The sequence below is a fragment of the Phyllostomus discolor genome, chromosome 2 (assembly GCF_004126475.2).
Source record: "Phyllostomus discolor isolate MPI-MPIP mPhyDis1 chromosome 2, mPhyDis1.pri.v3, whole genome shotgun sequence".
Taxonomy (NCBI): Eukaryota; Metazoa; Chordata; class Mammalia; order Chiroptera; family Phyllostomidae; genus Phyllostomus; species Phyllostomus discolor.
In genome coordinates, this window is record NC_040904.2 from 177,999,881 (window position 1) to 178,022,685 (window position 22,805).

A 22,805-nucleotide genomic window follows, 5' to 3' on the forward strand; every position below is an offset into this window, starting at 1 on the left:
ATTTATTAATGGGAGAATTAGTTGCATAATGGAAAAAAGGACTTTTTAGACATCAGTAAGAGTTTATTGTTTTTCTTGATTTTATACTTTATGAGTCTCAGCAAGATTTTAATAGTCTATATTATTTGCTTTTACTCAAAATAATTGCCACCTTTTGAGTGATAATCTTAATTTGTAACTTTTTATTTCTTTTAACTTAATAATTCACACTCTCATAAGAGCAATTTATTACCACTTATACTGCCTCTGACTGTTTTTAAACTCTTACAAAGGTGAAAAGACATTTTAGTTATTCCTGGAGCCATTCTGTCCTTAGTGTTTCCATTCAGGACGTAAAATTTCTGTTTAAAGGAGCACACTTTTCTGTCTTATTTTAATAAAACCATGGAATATGTAATTAGGACTCTGAGATAAAAGTAGCTAAAACAAGTCCCTCTAAACAGAAAGCCCATTGGAAATTACTGACTGTATCGGAAAATACAAAGGAAACCGGTGATTGATTGCCTGGCAACCCTATAAAGGGATGGCAGTTGTGATCAATACAACTGGAGATAATCAACCCCCACCCCCATAAAACCCAAAATACCTTATTTTTACATGTTGCTTTGCCTAAAGAGGAAGCATAGAATATTAGAAAGAAAGCAAGTTTATAATATGACCTTTTATGATTCTCTCTTATCTACATTGCTATACATCAGCATGCTAATGATAAGGTCTTCAAACTTGTTTCTAACCTGAAATATAATAAGAATAAATGAAATAATATATGAGGTCTGTCCAGAAGAAGTCCAGCCATTGTTAATTTAACAAGAATGTTTTGCACAAAATTGATGTAACCTGGCAGCCAAGGAGAGTGGGCTGGAGTGTGCATGCGTGAATAATGACTTCACTGTACTAGTCAGTGGGGCCAATAGATGCCATTAAATGAGCACATGTGCTGTGTAGCTGTTGCATTCAAAATGAGGCAGTAGAGCAACCAATCTGCACCAAATTTTGTGTTAAACTGGAACATTCTTACATGGAAATTATTTGGATGATTCAGAAGGCCACAGCTATGGGCAACTGGTGATTGGCAGCTTCATCATGACAACATGCCTGCTCATGCATTACATCTTGTGCAGAGTTTTTTGGTGAATTATAAAATCACCCAGGTGACTCAGTCCCTCTATAGCCCAGATTTGGTGCCCTGTGACTTCTGGCTTTTCCCAAAACTAAAATCACCTTTGAAAGAGACAAGATTTCGGACCATCAGTGAGATTCAGGAAACTATGACGGGGCAGCTAATGACGATTGGGAGAACTCCCAAGGTGCCTACTTCAAAGGGCACTGAGGTATCATTGTCCTTTGTACAATGTTTCTTTTATCTTCTCCAATAAATGTCTCTATTTTTTATATTACATGGCTGGATACCTTCTGGACAAACTCATATATGGTACCTGGGGTTGTTCAGAAAGCAAAGTATGAATTTTTCCATGGACATCTCAAACTCAACATTCCGACGTTTAACTCCTGAACTTAGCCATTCATTGTTTACCCCACAGTGGTGGTTGTTATTTTCTATCTCAGTGTGTTCTACTAGTTGCTCAAAACAAAATTATTTGGGTTTCCTTGTTTCCTCTCTGTCCTTCTCTCTAATAACACATCCAATCCATCAATAAATCCTATAAACTATACTTTCAAAATATATCTAGAATCTGACAATGTCTCTCCACCTTCATTGCAATCTCCCTGGGCTAAGCCACCACCAAGTCACACCTGGATTATTTCCATAACTGCCTACCTGATCTCTCTGCTTCTCCCTTTGTGCCAGTGGTCCAGTCTACTCTCAATGCAGTGGCCAGAATGAGTCTTTAAAAATGAAAGCAGAGCCTCTCCCTCTTGTGCTTAAAATCTTCCTGTGGCTCCTTATTTCTCTCACGGTAAAAATCACTCATAGCCTTTATAATGGCCTAAAAGTTTTCATATGATCTGGCCCCAGCCCACCCCCACTACATTATCTCTCTTGTTCCTTCCCAAACTCATGGCCTACTATGAAATGAGTTCCATGGTTGGCTGCCTCATCTCCTTTGCTTAATTGCCACTTTCTCAATGAGACCTACCCTGATCACCATGTTTATAATTGCAGTCCACTTCTTGCCCACCTTACATTGCAGATACCCCTTACTAGGCAGTCTCGCTGTCTCTCTCCCCCTCTCTCTCCCTCTTCCCTTCCCTCTTCCCCCTCAAATGGTAGAGATTATTTTGAGTCTGTCTTTTTTGTTAATGGGTGTATTCCAAAGAATTTAGAATACTGCCTGGAAAATACAAAGGGGACAGGTGATTGATGACAAATTCCTTAAATGATTGTCTAAAAACACAATGCCCAAATAAAACATAGAGACCACAAAAATATGTATACGTTGAATAAATGAATAATTTGTGACTATGTTTTCCCAAGACAACCATAGCTCAGGATGGGAAAATTTTCATGAGTACTTTGACAAGGCAAATGATTTGGGAGTGTACCATAGTACCCTCGATGCTCCTGTATTTTCTGTGTCTCTCACAGTCAAGAGGGGACTGAGTAGCATGACCAGTCACAGTTAGCAGCCACCTCTATAGTTGTGTGATAGAAATGGAAACTGGTCTTAAAAGCTGGCAGAGTATTTAGAGATAAGCAAATTAACTGTGTAGGGAATATGTAGGTACAGAATAGTGTACTTGGAGAGGAAAACAGTTAGGTAAAATGTTAGATATTTAATTCATTGACCACTCATTGGTTCAATGAATTAAATATTCAAGCAATATACTGACTATGGAGAATAAAAATAAACAAAACCTAGTAGCTACCTGGAAGAGCCTGGTTTTATCTATCTGCATTCCATTCTTGCCCCATTTCCCCCAGCCTCTGGGAGAATTATCCTTCTGAACACAGATATGATCTAAACATGCCTCTGACCTGCCAGGAAACCTTCCTGCTCTCAGGACTTACTCTGGCTGGAGCCAACATTGTACTGATAGATGGCTTAAGTTCTCTAAACGTATAGTGATATTTTTTTTAACCTGGAAAATGGCAACCAGCTCTTTCACATTTCCCAAGAATGAACACCAGAAAATGTGTTTCAACTGTAGCATAAAGGCTATAGCTCTGAGATGCGGGGAACATTTTCTGCTTTCAGACAGTGAGATGATTTGGGGGACAAGCACTAGAAACTCCTAAGGTGCAAACTTCTTTCTGCTTGAGCAGTTTACACCATACATACACCAGCACTTTTCAGATCATGCCCTAGCATCATACAGGTCAGAAATAAAATTACCCCGAAGAAAGAGTCTGCATTTCAGAAGCCCTAGTTAAACTTTTTTTTTTCCTAACCGGGGGATTTCACAAAGCCTTTACTGTGCTCTGAGTAGCCTTGTGAGTTTTCAAATGGGGTGTAGAGTAAATGACATTTCTCAGATTTATTTGAACTTGGAACCCTTTTTATGGGCTTCTTGCAGGTTCAGTGTTTTTGAAACGTGATTTGGAAAGTATTGGCGTAGATATATGAGGGTGGGTGAATGAGAACTTTGAAGTCCATTCTTGGGCAGCATTTAAACCCTTTTTTTACTGCCTTATTTGTACCTTCAAAAACAATAGCCACCACCACAGCACCAACAAATCCTATTATTTTTCCTTTAGCAGTACCCCATGTAAAAGGATTTCTTTGAACCCATGTATTTTAGAGTTCGAGTTTCTAACCAGTCAATACCAAGTGAAAAATAAGACCTTGAAACATATTCATGGAATTCTTATTTTCCATTATAGTGAGGCTGTAGTTAGAACCTCTTCTGTGTTCGATACAGTGACTGAAACTGCTAAGACTCATGATGGGATAAGCACATGATGTGACCGTCTATGAAATGGTACAGTGTGAGCAAGTGAGTGTCACCTAGAATAGATGTATGAAGCAGCAGTTTCCAAAGTGACACTGCATGTACCTCTCTGCATACAATATTCCTTCTAACTGGAGAAAGTTAAAAATTGTATCTTCACCTGCTTAGCTGATGAATTAAGAAAGGAGACACTTGAGAAAGTACTCTGTGCATTACCTGAGTAGAAAGTGAGCTGTTCTTGCCTCAGAATGTAGTTCCGTTCAAAGAAGACTCCTGGAAGCAAGCTAGGCGACAGAGAAAGGACTTCCTCCAGCTTCGTGATTAGCCAATGGACTGTTTGCCAGTAAGTGGTTGCACTTTTGGCAGAATTTCATTAAACCTTGCTTTTGTTTTTATATCCTGTCTGGCTGTAATTGACAGAGGTTACCAGCATTTACAGAGGACCTGGCAACGTTCAGTGGCCAAATTGGCTTAGTCAGTTTGTGGCCCAGGACTCTGGCATTTGGTATTAAAAAGTGATTAATTAGGAAGAACATTTATTAATGTCAGCTTTCTTGGCATTGCCTTGAAAATTCTCTCCATTCCAGGGGAGCATAGCTCCTTTTGGATTGGGTAACTCTCGCCAGTGAACTCTGTTTTTCTGCTGGCTGTGACGTGCCTTCACTTGGGAGTCATTCAGTGCCAAGGCTTGTTGGAAAAATAGTTTTACCCTTTGTTTTTCTGTGCAAATCATTTTTTTTTCTGTGACCTTATATGATTTTCCAAGGGAAAATGAATCCCAATTAGGCATTATGTGGTCAAATTCTTACTTGTGTCTTTATGTCAAACCTCATACAGATCATTTCAACCTCTCTTCTATACATTTTGGAGATTTATGTTGCTGTTTGGTACAAAGCAGTCCTAATGAAAAAAAAAAGGTATTTCAACGTCTGAACTCAGAAAATTATTTGATATAATTTAAAACACAGGGCCTTTGTTTCCATCCTTTGCTACATTTATTAGCTGATTACACTTGCCCTTTTAAGCTTTAGTAAGCAAGATGTGGGAATGCACATTTAAAGGTTAGGGATGAGCATTATTTAACCAAGTCAGTTTATTTGGGAAAAAAGCTTTTTAACAACTTCTGATGAAATATAATGATCCACCCAACTTTTAACAATGTACGCTTCAGAAGCAAGAAAGAAAGTGGATCTTATTGAAGGAGATGCAACATATCTTGATTATGGAAGATACTTTGATTTGGGATGGATATATTAACAGATGACAGGACTCAAATCCACAATTAATAGTGTTTCCCTAGGAGCTAAAGTGTACAAGTAAATCTCACTGTTTTTAGCTGTTAAGAGAGTGTACTAAATTTCTTATTACTTTCATATATCATAAACTTGAAGAAAGCCAAACATTTTTTTTATAATTTATTTGCTAAAGTATGGTGAAGTATACTCCTTTTTAAAATATTTTAATTATTTATTTTTAAAGAAAAGGGAGGGAGAAAGAGAGAGAGGGAAATATCAATTTTTGGTTGCCTCTTATATCCCTGCAACTGGGGACCTGGCCCAAACCCAGGCATGTGCCCTGACTGGGAATTGAACACTTTAGTTCACAGGCCGGTGCTCAATCCATTGAGCTACACCAGCCAGTGCTGAAGTATAGTTTTTTAAAAATGCTGCTATAAAATATTCAGATCTTTACTGTCTAGAACTGTGGTATTTTTGTGCTTCCTTCTGTTTATTCATTTTAGATTACAGGGAGAAGGGCTATCTTCTGTGTGACAATTCCAAGTGGGTAGATGAATCATACTTTTTAGTGAGTGTGACTCACTGTATGAAAAAAGTAAAACATCTTTACTCTTGCAAAAAATAAGTGTCCTGCTTTGGAAGGTTTTGGCAGAGGGATATCTCCTTAACAAAAATGTTTGAGCAATAATCATAAGTAGAAGACTTCTTCTGCCAGGCATGCATATTTCATTGGAACAGAGCTATTTACAAAAATGCATTTAGTTTTCCTCTGCCTCCTTTTCTTCTTCCTCAAAGCTAAATTCACCCATGACTTTACTTGCATGGTTAAATCCATCCTGGTTTCTAGTTGAATTTTACAGAAGGGCAAAAATGGGTTAATCATTCCTGCCTCCCTCCTGCACTAGTCACCTTATGAAATTATAGTTCTTGACCTAGAATTCAGTGGCATTACTGTGTCATCACCATTTCTTCAGCCAGAGTGGATGGGGTGGAGATGATGCAAGACTCAGGTCTCTAAGCAGTGGTCTCTCTCCCTCTCTTCTACCATCTGCTCTGGAGAGAATCCAGGCACAAGATTGACCTTCTGCTGACATTTTCTCTCCTTGATTCTCTCAGACACCCTGTGTAATGCACCATTAACCTTCCCCTGACTCCATGGGGTCTCATGCTGAGATCTGCTGATACCTGCCCCCTTCTTTCTCCTGAATCCACCCAGCTAGCTTTGGTATCAACACATATCTCTTACAGCAACACCACTGTTTTGATTTTCTAAATCCACCCTCTTGAGTAAATTCCTCATATATATGTGTATGTATATATGTAATAAAATATATATTATAAGATTAAATGGAATATCATAGTGTCACATTTCTAAGATTTACACATAAACAGTTCACACCAGGAATATATGGTGAGGAACTGAACTGTCTGGCATTAAGGGAAGAGCCGGAGGGGCAGCTTTCTCCTAGACAGAGGTGTTAACAGAGGCCATTGTCCCTTTCCTGAGCCCTTGCCCCACAGAGCCAGCAGGCAGACACTGTATCTGAGCCCCCGTCCATCTGGCTGTGGCTATTTGTCCCACTGTGGTGATTTTCTGAGACCCTACCCCACCCACATGTGGGCCCACCTAAGTTGTTTCCAGTAGCTTTTCCATACAAATGGCCTGTCTTGGCTTATGTTTCAAACTTTCCTAAAAGCTCTCAAACAAGAAGCATCTAGTTTGGTTTGCCCAGTACATCTAGATAAGTGGCCCCAGGCCTAGTAATAGTGGCAGCTGGCTTTGGTTCACAGCTTGGCCTCCCCTTGGCAACTCTAAGACCAGCACAAGTGACAGCAATCTGCAGATCACTTTGTAGCTTATGCCAGCAGGCCCTAGGCAGGGTACAGGTGGTAGCTGACACTGGCCTGTACCTCCTAGGAGGCCCCGGATCCATTGCAATGAGTAGACAGCTTCAGGCCATGTTCAAACACCACCCTTCCACCTCCACAAGCAACACACTGATGGGGATGACTCAGTGGGCACCAGAACCCCACTGAAGTAAGTCCTGCTCTGTAAGGTGGGCCTGTGCACAGCTAATTCTTCACTATGGTTACAGCCAGTCCTTGCAGCCCATCAGCCTGGTAGTAAATTACTCTGATAGACGTACCAACAGCAATCAAGGCTCAATTACAACAGGTGGATATACACAGCCCACCTGGAGGCAGAGACACCTGAGTGCCCAACTTGGGTGAATAGGGGGGCTGTGGCACTGAACCCTACAGGACTCCTACTACATTACATCACTCTACAAGCTCAGGAGACATAGCAGCTCTACTTAATACATAGACACAGACACAAGGAAGCAGCTAAAATGAGAAGACAAAGAAACATGTCCAAATGAAAGACTAGAACAAAACTCTAGTAAAAAAACTTTAACAAAATGGAGACAAACTATCTACTAGATGCAGAGTTCAAAACACTGGTTATAAGGATGCTCAAGGAACTTAGTGAGAACTTTAACAGCATAAAAAAGGACATGTAAACCACAAAACAGAACCAGTCAGAAATGAAGGAGACACTAATTAAAATGAAAATTAATTTACAGGGAATCAAAGTAGAGAAGATGAAGCTGAGAATCAAATCCGTGATTTTGAATATAAGGAAGCAAAAAAACACCTCATTTTAATAGCAAAAGGAAAAATAATCCAAAAGTATGAAAATAGTGTCAAGGAGGCTCTGAGACAACTTCAAGCACATCAACAGTCAAGATTTGCAATATGGGAGTGCTGGAAGGAGAAGTGAGAGGGCTAGAATTTGGAACACTTTTTGAGAAAATAATGACAGAAAACTTCCCTAAACTGGTGAAGGATATAGACAAGTCCAGGAAGCTCAGAGAGTTCCAAACAAGGTGAATCCAAGGAGGTCCACATGAAGACATCATAATTAAAATGCAAAAAGTCAAAGACAAAGGGAGACTCTTAAAAGCAGCAAGAGAAAAGCAATTAGTTACCTACAAGGGAGCTCCCATAAAACTGTCAGCTAATTTCTCAACAGAAACTTTGCAGGCCAGAAGGGATTGGCAAGAAATATTCAAAGTCATGAAAAGCAGGGACCTACAGCCAAGATTGCTCTACCCACCAAAGCTATCATTTAGAACTAAAGGGCAGATAAAGAGCTTCCCAGACAAGAAAAAGCTAAAGGAGTTCATCACCATGAAACCAGTATTACATAAAATGTTAAAGGGTCGTCTTTAAGAAGAAGAAAGAAAAATATAAAAATATTAACAATAAAATGGCAATAAATACATATCTATCAACAATTGAATCTAAAAAAAAGTAAATGAACAAGCAGAACAGAAACAACTCATAGATACAAAGAACATTTTGATGGTTGTTAGATGAGAAAGGAGGTTGGGGAGATGGGTGAAAAAGGAGACAGGATTAAGAAGTACAAATTGATTGTTACAAAATAGTCACAGGGATGTGAAGTGCAGCATAGGGGATATGGTCCACAGTATTCTAGTAACTATGCATGGTGTCAGATGGGTATGAGGTTTATCAGGATGATCACATAGTAAGTCACATAATGTCTAATCACTGGGTTGTACACCTGAATCCAATATAATATTACATGTCAACTGTAATTAAAAAATAAAAAATGGTTTAAAAAACAGTTCATAAACAGTTGAATATTAGAAATGGAAGCATAAAGCAATACCAAGTTGTAGAGCATGTATAAAGTTCAGAAAGCCTGTGCCCCATGCAGTGGACCATTTACCTTATTGATTGTGCTTCTGTGGTCACTAGAATGTGAATGTTCTCGTATTCTCCTTACTAAGAAGGACAGTTTCATCACAGCACTTAATTTATTATATCAAGAATAAACATTACCCTCCTCTCAAGGCTTCTCAAATATAACTTTAATTAACAATTCAATAACTAAGATTAGTTAAATAAATTATTACATCTTACCCTATTCTGGCTGATAGCCATGGATATGTTCATTCTTCCAGAGGCTGGTCATCAGAATGAGTAGGTGGACCATCTGAAACCACTCATGCAAACAGAATATTTGATAAGGGATGCATATTCTGTGCTGCATACCCTGCTGATCCCTGTGGACTGTAGGATACTTGTGTCTTCCTTTATCTGGCAAAGTGAATCAGTGGTGCCCTCTGACACATGCCTTGGAGATGAGATTTTCTAGACTGCTACAGCAATGCCTTGGTTAGCAGCCTCCAAATTACTGGATCTTATCTGTTTTCAGTGACAGAACTAGAAGACAGTGAAGGGCTGAAATATCCATCTCTTCCCTCCCACACATACACACTTGATAGTAGTTTTGGATTCCAAAGCCACGTGGACTATGGGAAAAGAACAGGCTTTGGAATGAACCAGACCTCAGTAAAACCCTTGTTTCTCCCTAATTGGATCAACTTAGATAAGTATCTTAAGCCTCCTGAGTTTCAATTTCCTCATCTATAAAATCGGAGATAATTACCTACATTGTAATATTATTATGAAATTCCAGTGGGACAATTTAAGTCAAATGTATGGCATTTGGAGTGAGAATAGGAAGTATTTGTTTTTCCTTCAGCCTATACCATTGCCACTTACAGGGGGCTTTTATTGCCCCCCCTGCACGTCTCCCTCCCCCAGCATGCATAAAATGATTTATAAGTTAAACACAACTTTAGAAGAGATCTTGTCTTGCCCATGCCCTCAGTCTCTCTGGTCCCCCTCTCTCTTTTTTTCAATATGTAGCTTTTGGTACCTTTTCCATTTTTGTTAGGAGCCACAGACAGAGATGAAGAACGTTCATTTCTCTGATTTCTCTCATTTCTTTATAAATTCCTGTAATAGTTTCACTTCTAATCATAACAGTGTTTCTTAAACAATATTTTTCTAATTTACTTAATTTTTGTAACTCCTTACTACTGCTCAATTCACTAAGTGGATGGCATTGTTGCTTTAGATTGACATTTTCCAATATGTCACTTCCAAAGAGCCTTTTAAAAGATTTTCGCCTTTATTTTTTAAAACATTTAAAACACATCTATGCACAATGTAACATACATTTCCAAATAAAGAATTAGTTTATTCTCGATTAGAATAAAGCAATCTGAGAGCTTCACTCTTCCACCCATTTCAACCCTGAAACACAAGTATGTGCTCTTGTGAGATAAGTTTCAATCTCAGGAACTGGTGTTGGCAAGAGGATTCAGACTGTTGATTAAAAGCAAATCAAACAAAAAACTATGCAAAAAAAAATGAAGTCCAGAACCAAAGACCAGAAATCAAAACTGCTAGTTTAGGAATGCCCTGATTTTAATCTGCCCTCAGCTCTATTCATTAGCGCATCTGGCAGGGCTTCTTGGTGAAGAAAGTTTGGTATGGGAAAGACCTGTGTTTAGATTGGCTCAGAGAAGACACAGAGTATACAAATCCACTTTTGTCTCTGAGGAGGTATAATTTCTTCATTCATTTCCCCTTTAGAAATTTTTCTCCCCATGCATTTACAAATAAATTTTAAGGCACATGAAAGTGAGGAAATGATATCACCAGCCTAAGCCAGAGAGAGTGTGGGCTGGCAGCTATGCTGTTGAGATCTTGAACCTAAGCCAGTTTCTGTCCCAGCTCAGCTGGTCTCATTGTTTTCAGACTAGGAAGAAAAAAATCACAAGTATACCTTTTCATGCTTTCATGTGAGGTGTGAGTTGTGTGCATGTCATGGCAGGGCTGTCCTTAAACCTCTTACATTGTCCAGTGGGACGAACTCAGGGCCCCAGTTGAGTATATCATCACCAAAAAAATCGACAGCAGTGATTGAAGCTCTTAGAATCTGCTTTCAATTTTTCTTATTCTCTCTCACCTTAAGACTGCCCCCGGATTCCTCTTGCCTCCTGCATTACTGTTAGGGTGTTTAGATTCTAGATCTTGTTTGAATCATAAGAAATAGTCTATTGCATTTGATATCACAAAAGCAGTAGAAGTTCAGGACTTTCTCTTCTCCAGTTATTGAGACATTGGTCCCAATCTCATCCACCAGATAAAAAGCTCTCTCAAATTATTATTGTATTTACTGTTTTTATACAACATTTAAAATTTTCTACAACCACCAATGGCCTTTAAAAGGGTGGTTCACCTAAAGACTGAAATAGAATGGAAATACAATCATACAAGGAGGGGACCAATTCAGGAGTGGGCTGGGGTTGGCTCATGTTAACTCTAAGAGCCAGAGTTCTGTTCCTTCTTTGGAGTTCACATCTGTGCTTCCATCCCCATACTCTTTCACACTGAGCTGACCTATAAGGAAGAGTCCTGGCAGGAAACACATGGCATAGCCAGTGGGATGGTTGAAGAGTTTATGAAGGCACCAGGTGCAGTGATGTGGACAGGGTTAGTGAAGCCACCATGCAAAGTCACACCAATCAGATGGTCTGATGAGGCAAAGGAGGGGACTGTCACCAACACCCAGTGAGAATTGTGATCATGGAAAGGGGCCTCAGACAGGAACTATGCCCGTAGATAACTAGTGCCAGACAAAGGTGGAGGAGGGAGAGGCTGTAAAAGTCAAAGGAAAACACAGACAACAGTGAAAATCAGGTAGACAAGAGAATAGCTCAGAGGAAATAATTTTAAGGTACATTTGTGCACAGCTGAGGTGGAAGCCTATTGCCCCAAATATCCAGGTGCTTTCTGTGCTTCCTCCTCTAACTTGGGCACTTCCCATGCTGGTTTTGAAAGCATCCTTCTTGGCTTCTCAGTTAGTGTTTTGGGACCATCCATTTGATGTATTCTGCATTAGTATCATCCTTGAGAGCATCTCGGGGATTTTGCAGATTCAAAGTTCATGCTGTTTTAAATAATCCTGAGCCTCTGATTTATTCAAGTGGAGACTCACTGATGCATTTTCTATGGGTAGTGATAGGAGTGTTGGGCCACAAAAAAATTCCTAAAATGTACAAAGCAGCACAGTGACAGCCCAGATCCCCAAGTTTTGCAAGAAGACCTCAAGGTCTATGCAGTCTTGAGAAATATTTCTTATGGAAATAATGTAATAACTCTCTGACATTTTTGCTGATTTCAATTACAGCTATTTGTGAAGTACCCAAAGGTCTAAGACATATTAGAGTTTACAACAGGGATAGTTTCCCCACAGCGTTGTACTAATTTGGATTAATTTAAACTTGCACAAATTGTAGGGTTGCAATTTGGGAGTCACTTAGCCAGAGAATGAGCCTAGCTTACTGCCCAGCTCAATAACTGGAATTCAGATCAAACCCTTCATAAGAAATGAGACAGTACTCTGCATTCAAATCAGGGGATTTCAATTGGTTAAATAAATAATTTGTCTTTCTCAAGTAAAAAGAACTTTCATAATAACAATAGTAGTAATAAGTAATGGAATATTTATTAAATTAAACTACTAAAAAATTAAAATTGAATTTCAATAAAGTAAATGATGTTAGTTTTCCTGAGCATGAAAGTCAAATGATCTTGGAAGACCTAGAAGTACAATAGTAAGTAGCAGTGAATGGAATTAGAGAAGGGCAGAAGGTATGCATATGTCCTGATTAAAAATACCTCAGCACTATTGGTCAACTGTGCCAGACCCTTATAAGATAGCCTGGGACACTCAAGGACTGAGGACCTTCCACCCCAAATTAATGTTGCAAATACTGTGTTTCTGAGGATTACCAACAGCAAAAGCTTTCCTTAGTGGCAAGTCCCTGAAATGGCTATTGGGGTGCTTGAGGACCCCAGTGATAGATAGATATAGATACAGATATAGATATAGATATAGATATAGATGACTTTCATATATATATGACTTTCATTACTGATCTTTACTACCACAGTACATACTTGTTGAATGATGATTGTTATGTGCCAGGTATCTAGGTAAAAAATTCACAGGAGATGGTGAATCCTGGAGGAATCTGTCATCTAATGGAGGAAGTAGACCCATAAGCAGATACAAAAGGAGGGCCTTGTATGTTCAGCCATGCCAGTTGTCATCTTGGCAAATGTCTCAGCCCCAGGGCTGAAGAGCTTTACTGTCATCAGCTCCCTAAAAATTGAGAAATAGGATCCAGACAGCTAGGGCCTAGAGTTGCCAAATAAATTCTTTGGATTGAAATATAACTGCACTGTATGTAGAACTATGACAACATGCTCACACCCTAAGTACACTACATCATTTTTCTGAAACCTCTTTAGAGGTGAGAGAAAATGTGGTAACAGTGATGATAGCAATTGCTATAGTGGGACCTTCCTCCAGATCTGTGGAGGGGAACAGCCTGCAGCAGAGGTTGTCTTTGTCGAATGAGACACGGAGGGGTCCCCTTCTCAGGAGCACACACTCAACTGCCACTGTCCACAGTGCGTGTGTGTGTTCGTCTATGTGTCCTCATCTGTGACCAGTGCTTTGGAAGGTGAACTTGGAGTAAGATGGGGAAGGGAGAAACCACAAGCTATCAGCCTAGACATGGATTCTGGAGCTGGATTTCCTTGGAAGTAATTGCTGGTTCTGAGGAAACTGAGCTGCTTGTTCAGATACGTGGCTGGGGCAATAGGGGCTCTGGGCACCTTAAGAGGAATGTTAAGATATTTTTACCTCTTTACAGTTCAGGAGGCTGCTTCTTTGTATTCTTCTAAGTCAGGAAAGAAAATCATGGTGAATCTCTTACACATTTTTCTTACTAATACAATAGATATCAATACCCTTGCTTTTGTTTAACTGATCATCAAATTAAAACTCAGAGAAGTAATTTGTCTGAACTTGCACAGTTAATCAGCAAATGACATGTATTATCAGTCGCTCATAATTAGCTCTTTGAATTCTCATGCCTTTTCACCCCTAGTGTAATTTGGAATAAATAAGTTTCCATTTGCTTCTTTTCCTAGAAATAAATGCACTTTTGTGTGTTTTGGAAAATGCCACAGATTTCTCCTTTTCTTTCACCCATATTTTGTTTGCATTTCATCGGACTCTATTAGGCTGAAATGAGCTATAAATTATTTAGGCAATTTTGTTACATCTGTGAGCCACAGGATACTAACTTGGATTCCCTCCCAGCCTTTCTCATTCTAGGAAATTCAGACACATCTATGACATATTTTTTCCTAACTTTATGCTTGGCTAATTGGCTCACAGCTTAAAGAAATATATTTTTGAACATTTTCTATTCCTCTTGACCCAATGGAAAGGAGGAAAGACAAAGAATATAATCATCAATGTAATTTGAGAATAAATAACTTTTTCATGAATATTATTCTCTTCAAAATAAAATAACAAAACTTCATTAAGTGTGGACACAATGCCACTGCCTTCAATTGAAAATTTTGAAAACAAAGAGAAATACACTGTAAGACCAGCCCATCTGGGAGCATGGAACGGTTGCCTCTGAGCCCACAACTCACAAGTCCAGTAACGTGGACTTCCACTGATGAAGAAATCTTTGTGACAATCTAGCCCCACTGAGCCCTGAGCTTCACTAGTCTCATTTTATAGTTGGGGCATGGCAGAGGTAATGAGGTCCCCACTCAAGGCAGCTAATGGTATGTCGATGGCAGGACCACAGCTTGAATCTCAGTGTCATCTCCTGGGCAGAGACTTGCTCTTCTTTCTTTCTACATGTCAGACCCTTTCGTAACTCCCTATTGGCTCTAAAGGTCAGCTCCACACAGGGCTGACAAGATCCTCATGATTTGCCAACCACCAACATGTATAGTTTTACCTCCTGCTTGGTACATTCTGTATCTGCTTCCTGGAATTAGATTAGCTGTGAACCCTCCTCACAGGCATCACCAGATTTCCCTTGTAGGCATTCATTCATTTTTCAAACCAAGATGGTCACCTCCATCAGGAAATCCTCTCTACCCTCTCCTCTTCTCTTGCCTGCTATATTTATTCACTTATTAGTTTATTCAGCAGATGTTTATGAGGACCTACTAAGTACCAGGCACTGACCTAAACACAAGTCATGCACCAGTGAACACAAGTCCCTGTGATTGGCTCCCTGCCCTATGAAGCTTACCATCCAGTGGACGTATTTAAAGTAGTAAACACTCAGATAAATATGTAATTACAGCTGGAATGATTGCCATGAAGGAAGTAGAGACTGTGCTTGGAGCCTGAAGAACCCATCTTCATGTCCCCAGCAGCAGTGACCATTTGGGGATCCTGCCCACTATAGGAGCTCCGTGAATGAGGAGGAAGGCAGCATGCAGTTGGACTTCAGCATATACCTAATGCCCACTTCTCCCCAACATAGTAGCTGTGGAAGCACTCAGTGTTTTGTTGAGTAAAGGACATAACCATATGCTCATCAGAGTGAGGAAGGTGGCCTTTGGTCAGGCAAGGAGGTGTGATGTTCAGGGTGTGAAGGTGAAGTCTCTTTTGTATCCCCAGTGAAGGCTGTTCTCTAATAACCTTGATGAGGGTCAGGGAGGCACTTCTTTGGATAAAATACTGGCTAGAGACTTGGATAATAGCCCAGTGGGAGTTCCACTTATATCCTTAGTTTTCTTAATTCTATAGGATTAAAAAATAGGAAGTATTAAATTATCTTTAGAAACATATATAGGAAGATAGGTGAATACTTTTGTAAAAAAGTATTTCAGCTTTTAAGAAGTATTCAGCTATCTTTTTAAAAAGTGCATCTATAGAGACAAACATCAGCTTCTGGCTGAGACGGAGGCGTAAGTAGATACACTTCACATCCTCACACAACCAAAATAAGGAAACAACCAATTTAGAAATAAAAAACAACCAGAACTGCCAGAAAATTGAACTGTATGGAAGTATGATAACCAAGGAGTTGAAGAAGTGTTCATCCCAGCTGGTGCACCTAGACAAAGGAATATGGCACAAATGAAAGAAGAGAACAAAACTCCAGAAAAAGAATTAAGTGATAAGGAGATAGCTAACCTATCAGATATAGAGTTCAAAACACTGGTAATCAGGATACTCAAGAATTGGTTGAATACAGCTGCAAAGTAAAGGAAGAAGTGAAGGCTGTACAAAGTGAAATGAAGGAAAATATACAGGGAACCAAAAATATATAATCAGGATGCTTAAGAATTGGTTGAATACAGCCACAAAATAAAGGAAGAAGTGAAGGCTATACAAAGTGAAATAAAGGAAAATATACAAGAAACCAGGACTCAAATCAATGATTTGGAACAAAAGGAAGAAATAAAAGTTCAACCAGAACAGAATGAAGAAACAAGAATTAAAAAAATGAGGAGACACTTAGGGACCTGTGGGACAACTTAAACATTCCAACATCCAGATCATAGGGGTGCCAGAAGGAGAAGAACAACAAGGAATTAAAAACTTACTTGACCAAAAAATGAAGGAAAACTTCCCCAATCTGGCAAAGGAACTAGACATGCAAGTCCAGAACACTTGGAGAGTCCCGAAGAAGTCAGACCCAAGGAAGCACACAGCAAGGCACATCATAATTACACTACCCAAGGTTAAAGATAAAGAGAGAACCTTAAAAGCAGCAGGAGAAAAGGAGACAGTTGCATAGAAAGGAGTTCCCATAAGACTATCAGCTGATTTCTCTAAAGAAACATTACAGGCAAGAAGGAGCTGGAAAGAAGTATTCAAAGTCATGAAAGACAAGGACCTACACCCAAGATTACTCTATACAGCAAAGCTGTCATTTAGAATGGAAGGGCAGATAAAGAGCTTCCCAGGTAAGGTCAAGGTAAAGGAGTTCATCATCATTAAGCCCTTATTATATGAAATGTTAAAGGTACTTATCTAGGAAAAAGAAGATCAAAACTATGAACAGTAAAGTGACAACAAACACAACTATCAACAACTAAACCTAAAAATGAAAGAAACAAAAACAAAACCCAACTAAGCAAACAACTAGAACAAGAACAGAATCACAGAAATGGAGATCACATGAAGGGTATCAGTGGACATGAGGAGAGGGGAGAATGGGGGGAAAGGTACAGGGAATAATCATAATTGGTAGATACAAAATAGACAGGGGGAAGTTAAGAATAGTATAGGAAATGGAGAATCCAAAGAACTTACATGTGTAACTCATGGATGTGAGCTAACCGTGGGAATGCTGGAGGGAAGAGGGGTACAGGTGATTAAGGGGAGGAAAAAATGGTACAACTGTAATAGCATAATCAATAAAATATGCTTTTAAAAAGTACACCTGTAAAAAGAGTGTATTAACCTTTTACTTAATTATAGGCACGGACTTCAGGAAGAATACTCAACAAAACATTCTCTAGGATTTGTTTTATTTATTTTTAATATAGAATTCTTATTTTTCAATTAGAATTTACATTCAGTGTTATTTTGATTAGTTTCAGGTGTATAGCATAGTGGTTAGATAATCATCTGCTTACAAAGTGTTCCCCTCCATATTTCCAGTACGTAGCTGGCACTGTACATAGTTATCTCAATGTTACTGACTATATGCCTTATGCTGTAATTTACCTCCTTGCGACTAATTTGTAACTGCCAATTTGTACTTCTTTATCTGGGATTTATTTTTAATTTTAGCAAGACATACTTACTCTTGATGTCACAGGATTTCTATGATGGTGTTTATTTTTTAAATTACATAAACTTCAAGTTCTTGAACTGAAATGTACTTTGTAAACTCAAAGTGTAATGTAAATTGCAAAGATAGCATGCAGTTTTAAATATAATGAACTTGCTACTTTTTCTCACCCATTTTTTAAATCAGTTTTAGTGGGTCATAAAAAACACAACAACATTATTGCACCTATTTGAGTGGAAGGCTTGTTATGGAAGCTTTTTTTTTGCCCCTTCTTTTAATTCTAAAGAGTGTGGTTCCTTTAGGTTAAAAAATGAGATCATCATTTATAGGTTGTTAACTATTAAGGGAAATTGTTCAAATCACATTTGTTCACATGGACTTACTGTCAGAAATTTTATTACTCTATATGTTGTAGTAAAAAAAACCAAGTATTTTAATAATATCCAGATGACAAATATCCCAAGATGTTTAAAATTTTTCAGTTTGTATACTTAAAGTATTAGTAGTTTATATTAGGGAGTCTCTAATATTTATATATTGAATTTTTTATTTAGTCTTCTACAATTATTCAAAGTAATAGACTATTTTAAATGTTCATAAGAAACATTTAAAACTGTAATATGGAAAGCTCTATTTGGTTTTCTTAAACTTTTTTAAAAGGAAAAGAAATAACCCCCTAGTACATTAATATTGGTGTTAAATAGGCCTCTCTTCAAATGTGTCCATGCCATGGATGCTCATGAAGTGCGAGCTACTTTTTACTGTGTCTGTTATAACATATTATTAGTAACAGACAGAATTTTTTCCTGTGAACTGTAAGTGACAGAAAAATCTTTACAAATTAATATGTATAATATTACAGAAAGGTGCTTTGTCAGTTAATGAGTTCTTGTTGTAATGAATTTTAATTCCAAAAAATTTCATGGGATAAAATACTTGCTTACTGGCTTAATTTGAGAGCTCTTAAGAACTCTTCAGCTCAAATGATCTTCCTCATTGGTGCCAAATTTTACCATTTGCATTTAATTTCCTTTATATTAATCTCTGCTTCTCCTGCTTTCTATGTGGGTTTTGTGTTTTTTTTTTATGCATTCTATTTCTGAGAGGACAATAATTCTGCATGATGCCTTCGTGAGCTTGGGTGTATCCATTGTTATGTTCCCTGGAATGAGTTGCCTGGGGGGCAGAACCAAGAAACAGGGTTGCTGTAGAGCCAGTCCAGAACCAGGAGTATTGGCCCCTGATGATATTATGCAAATAGCAGGTGTTTCTGGGTGGCAACTGTGTGTCTGGGTGCGTGTGAATATTTTGACATGCAAAGTTACTAGCCTGAGGGCTTTCTCTGATGAATTCAGCACACAGATCAAAAGGTTCTCATTGGTCACATTTATTCATTCCTTCACTGAGAACTGAACAAAGAGCTGGTTAAACACTGCTGAGTGAAGGGGGATTAACCCCAAATGAATTTGTCCTCCCCTGTTGTGTTTCAGAGACTGGAGCACAAGGAAGTTCTAGTGGGCTTGTTGTTCCTGGTTTTCCCGTTCGTTCCGGCCAGCAACCTCTTCTTCAGGGTGGGCTTCGTGGTGGCCGAGAGAGTCCTTTACATGCCCAGGTAATCACCGCTCATGATGTCGTCTTTCTGAGGGCTGCCTCTGTCACCAACACTGAGAGTTCCAGAGAGACAGTCCCTTCAGGGTATAACAAGTAGATCCTTGTGGAGCTGAGGTGCTTATTACCTCAGCTTTGAAAACAGCCACAGAGAAGGTTGAACAAGCTCACGTTTGCACCCACTCACTCCAGCTTACAACGGCTTACCTCCAGTTGGAGGCTTGACAGTTACATGTGACATCAGGACTGGAGTGCATTCAGGATTTAGCAGCACTCATTCACCAATACATTCTTTTCCAAAGATCTATGTTTTGTAAACATAATTATAGTGATTCTCTAGAAATATTTTTGATGTACTTAAAATTATTAAGTAGTATGATCATAGTTAAATTCTATCTTGTTCCTTCTAGCTCTGTCTCCTTTTCTTTGGTTTCTACTTTAAACATAGGAACAATTGCAAGAAACTTTGTCCTTGAGAAAAAAATGGTTAAAAATATAAAGGCATTCAGATGTGTGTGATTACATAATGCCACTTAGTTCTGAATATTTGAACTGTGCTGAAGCTTGTCTGTTTTCCTGTCTTATTCAAATGGCATCATTCCAAGGCTACATTTCTATTCAGGTGTCTGGATATGCCCCTGAAATGGTTCTGCCATTTATCTGTTGTTTGATATTTTAATAAGACATGCAGCTTTTTGCACCTGGGTTTCTAATTTTTAAAATAAGGATTTTAGTAAACTCCCAACATCAAATAATTTTATGAATTATATATAAGACTGTACTCTCCTAAAAATAAGTACCATAAACTGAAATATTATTAGGACAATATTTTATTTTTTATTATTGACATTGGGTTAGAATTTTAAATTAATTTAGATACCAGTTAATAAGCCCTGGCTGCTGTGGCTCAGTGGATTGAGTGTCAGCCTGTGAACCAAAGGGTCGCCGGTTTGATTCCCAGTCAGGGCACATGCCTATGTTGTGGGCCAGGTCCCCAGTTGGGGGCAAATGAAAGGCACACACACATCTCCCTTTCTTTTTCCCTCCCTTTCTGTAGTAATAAATAAATAAATAAAAAATTTAAAAATATCAATTAATAAAATTTATATTTATTGATATTGTGTTGGAAATTTTAAAATACATATAACTAGAAATTAATTTCATAACCTTTGATTTTCCCCCAAGCCAAATCCCTGACAGCTCTCTTAAGGCTTTGCAGCATCTGGTTTTGACTTGGTTAAGGTGAGAAAGCCCTGAAGTTTCTTGATGTATCTGCAGCATAATTTGGGATGGAGAATATTTCTTGATAAATACTATCCACTAAGGACAAAAATACAACACAATTTCTTTGTATTCTATATTGCCTTAAGATCACAGGCTTATGAGGCCTTGCCAATAATAAGAAATATGAAGGGTGAAAGGGAACATCAGTATCTTTTCTAGATAATGTTTTTGCTTAAACCAGTAGAAAGTGGCTTCAGTCAGGTTTTCTCTGTAACACTGATGATTTCGAGTGGAGTCGATATTCATTTTTCACTTAACAGATATTCCCAGGGCACCTTTGCCAGGTGTACTGTTGTATCTGAGGCTACAAAAATAAGTGAATCTCAGTTTCTTTCCTCAAAGAATTTACTAACTGCTTATAATAAAAAGGCATAGTTCTCTTTAAACATATAACCAGTCATAATATTCTTTAAACTAATATTATTCTCATTAATACCATTTTAACATTGATCATATCGAAATTTCATTGAAACTTTACATCAGCCACTGTGCTAAGCATGGTCTATTTGTTATACCAGTTAATTCCCGCTGTAGGTGGTGGCTGACAGCATGCCCCCGAAGGCAGAGTGCCTGTGTTGGAATTCTGGCTTGAACATGAGCATGATGTCACTAAGCATCAGTTTCCTTATCTGCGTAAAATGAAATAGAACCCAACTCAATGAGATATTGTGAGCACTACATGAGATGATCGTATATAAAACTTGGAGCATGCTTGTATTGCACATGGTTAATAAATATCAAGTACTACTGTTTAATCAGATGAGGTAGCTGTTACCATTATTCGCATTTTATAAAAATCAAGCCTGGGGTCAGAGAAGTGAAGTGACTTGCCTCAGGTGACATAGCTAGGAAGTAGCAGAGCCAGAATGCAGATCATTGCCTAATGACAGATCAGTCACCTTCCAGACTATGCTGCTTCTCTGACAGTAACATCAACTGAGAAGGAGAAAACGTGGACTTAGGAAAGTACTTTCAGCTCAGGGACGTTTGGTAATCAGGACTCAGTACTTCCAAGAGTCGTTTGCTTTAAATCCTCAGGAGTCTGGGGTTCTGGGTGACAAAGAATTGCACGTGTTCTAATCCAGATACAAGAGAACAATTTGTGATAAATAAGAAGTTAAAATTTTGTTTTCCTGAGGCCCTCAGGTAAACGTTATGGAAGTCCCTAGCATTGCCATCAACCAGTTGTGGCACATCGTACTTAAGGCAAGGGTTTCCTCTCACCCACGTCGGCATGTCCTCCACGTACCCAAAAAACCATGTCAGCGCTGGCTCTTCCCAGGCTGCCCTACCTATAACAGACCTTTCTCTTTTTTTCCTTTTTTTTTCTGAAAAAGACAAAGTAGTGGCCCTGTCCTTTTTCTGATAGGAATACACTGACTTGGATTAAAATAAAAGTTCTGAATATGACAAAAACATCAATTTTACCAAGAGCAAGTGCATGCCTCTCAGAAGCAATTTGGATTTTGCTCCATTGTGCAAAGTTGGTGCACAGTCATCCAAAATCAATTTCCGTAAACTGGCCTTCGTTAGAAAGATGGTTGTCCTTTTCCCTTCAAGATCCCGCAGCTATGCATTGCAGTGTTAGGGTGAAATCATCGTCTTCTAGGACTTCTCTCTACTGCCTGTCATCACCTGTATTAACATGCGTATCATCACTGGGCCCAGCCACGCCATTCTCCTCCCTCCAGTCATAGTCTCTGCAGATGCCTAAGCCTTGTGACAGGGAGGGGAGGTGCTCTCCTGCACCTTAAAGTTGGTCCTGAGAGCTGAGGAAGAGGTCAGATTGCTGGGTCAGGTCCACAGCCCTGGGCACAAACCTGAGAGTTTAATGCAGGTTTGGGGAGGCTGGAATTGGAGGAGACCTAAGGTTTTTGAGACTTTGTACCTCCAATGAGTGCCAGTATTTCTTCACAGCCATTATAACTAACACCACAGGGGAGCAGTTTTACTTAGGGCACTGGAGTCCATTGTTACCTAAAGCTGTGTCACCATGCCTCTGAGGTGGTCCAGGCTGTCAGAAATCTGAGCCTATGTGGGGAAATTTCTGTGCTGTGGGCTTCAAGAGTTCTAACAACTTCATCAGGACCATTTTATAACCATTGACAGTTTTCTCTGAAAATCAGGGCTTTTTCTGGAAAAGATTTTACCCAGCAGTGACCAGCCACACCCCATCTCAGCAGAGAATGGTAGACAGCTGGACAAAGAGCTGCCAAAACCTCCCTTGGGGCCGCAGAGAATTTTGCAGATGCTGCCAGCAGCTCTGAGAAGGTGTCAGAGCATTGGATTATGCCTGTTG

The 22,805-nt window shown here is 39.0% G+C and overlaps 1 protein-coding gene across 2 annotated transcripts in view; it reads left to right on the top strand.

Annotated features, from left to right (window-relative positions):
* The window catches only part of TMTC1 (transmembrane O-mannosyltransferase targeting cadherins 1), a 234,511-nt gene that overhangs the window by 130,888 nt on the left and 80,818 nt on the right, over nt 1–22,805 (top strand). For both annotated transcript variants that reach the window (XM_036019208.1, XM_028533351.2), the window contains exon 9: nt 19,105–19,226. In XM_036019208.1, the coding sequence (XP_035875101.1) occupies nt 19,105–19,226 (122 nt within the window). The remainder of the gene's footprint in view (nt 1–19,104; nt 19,227–22,805) is intronic.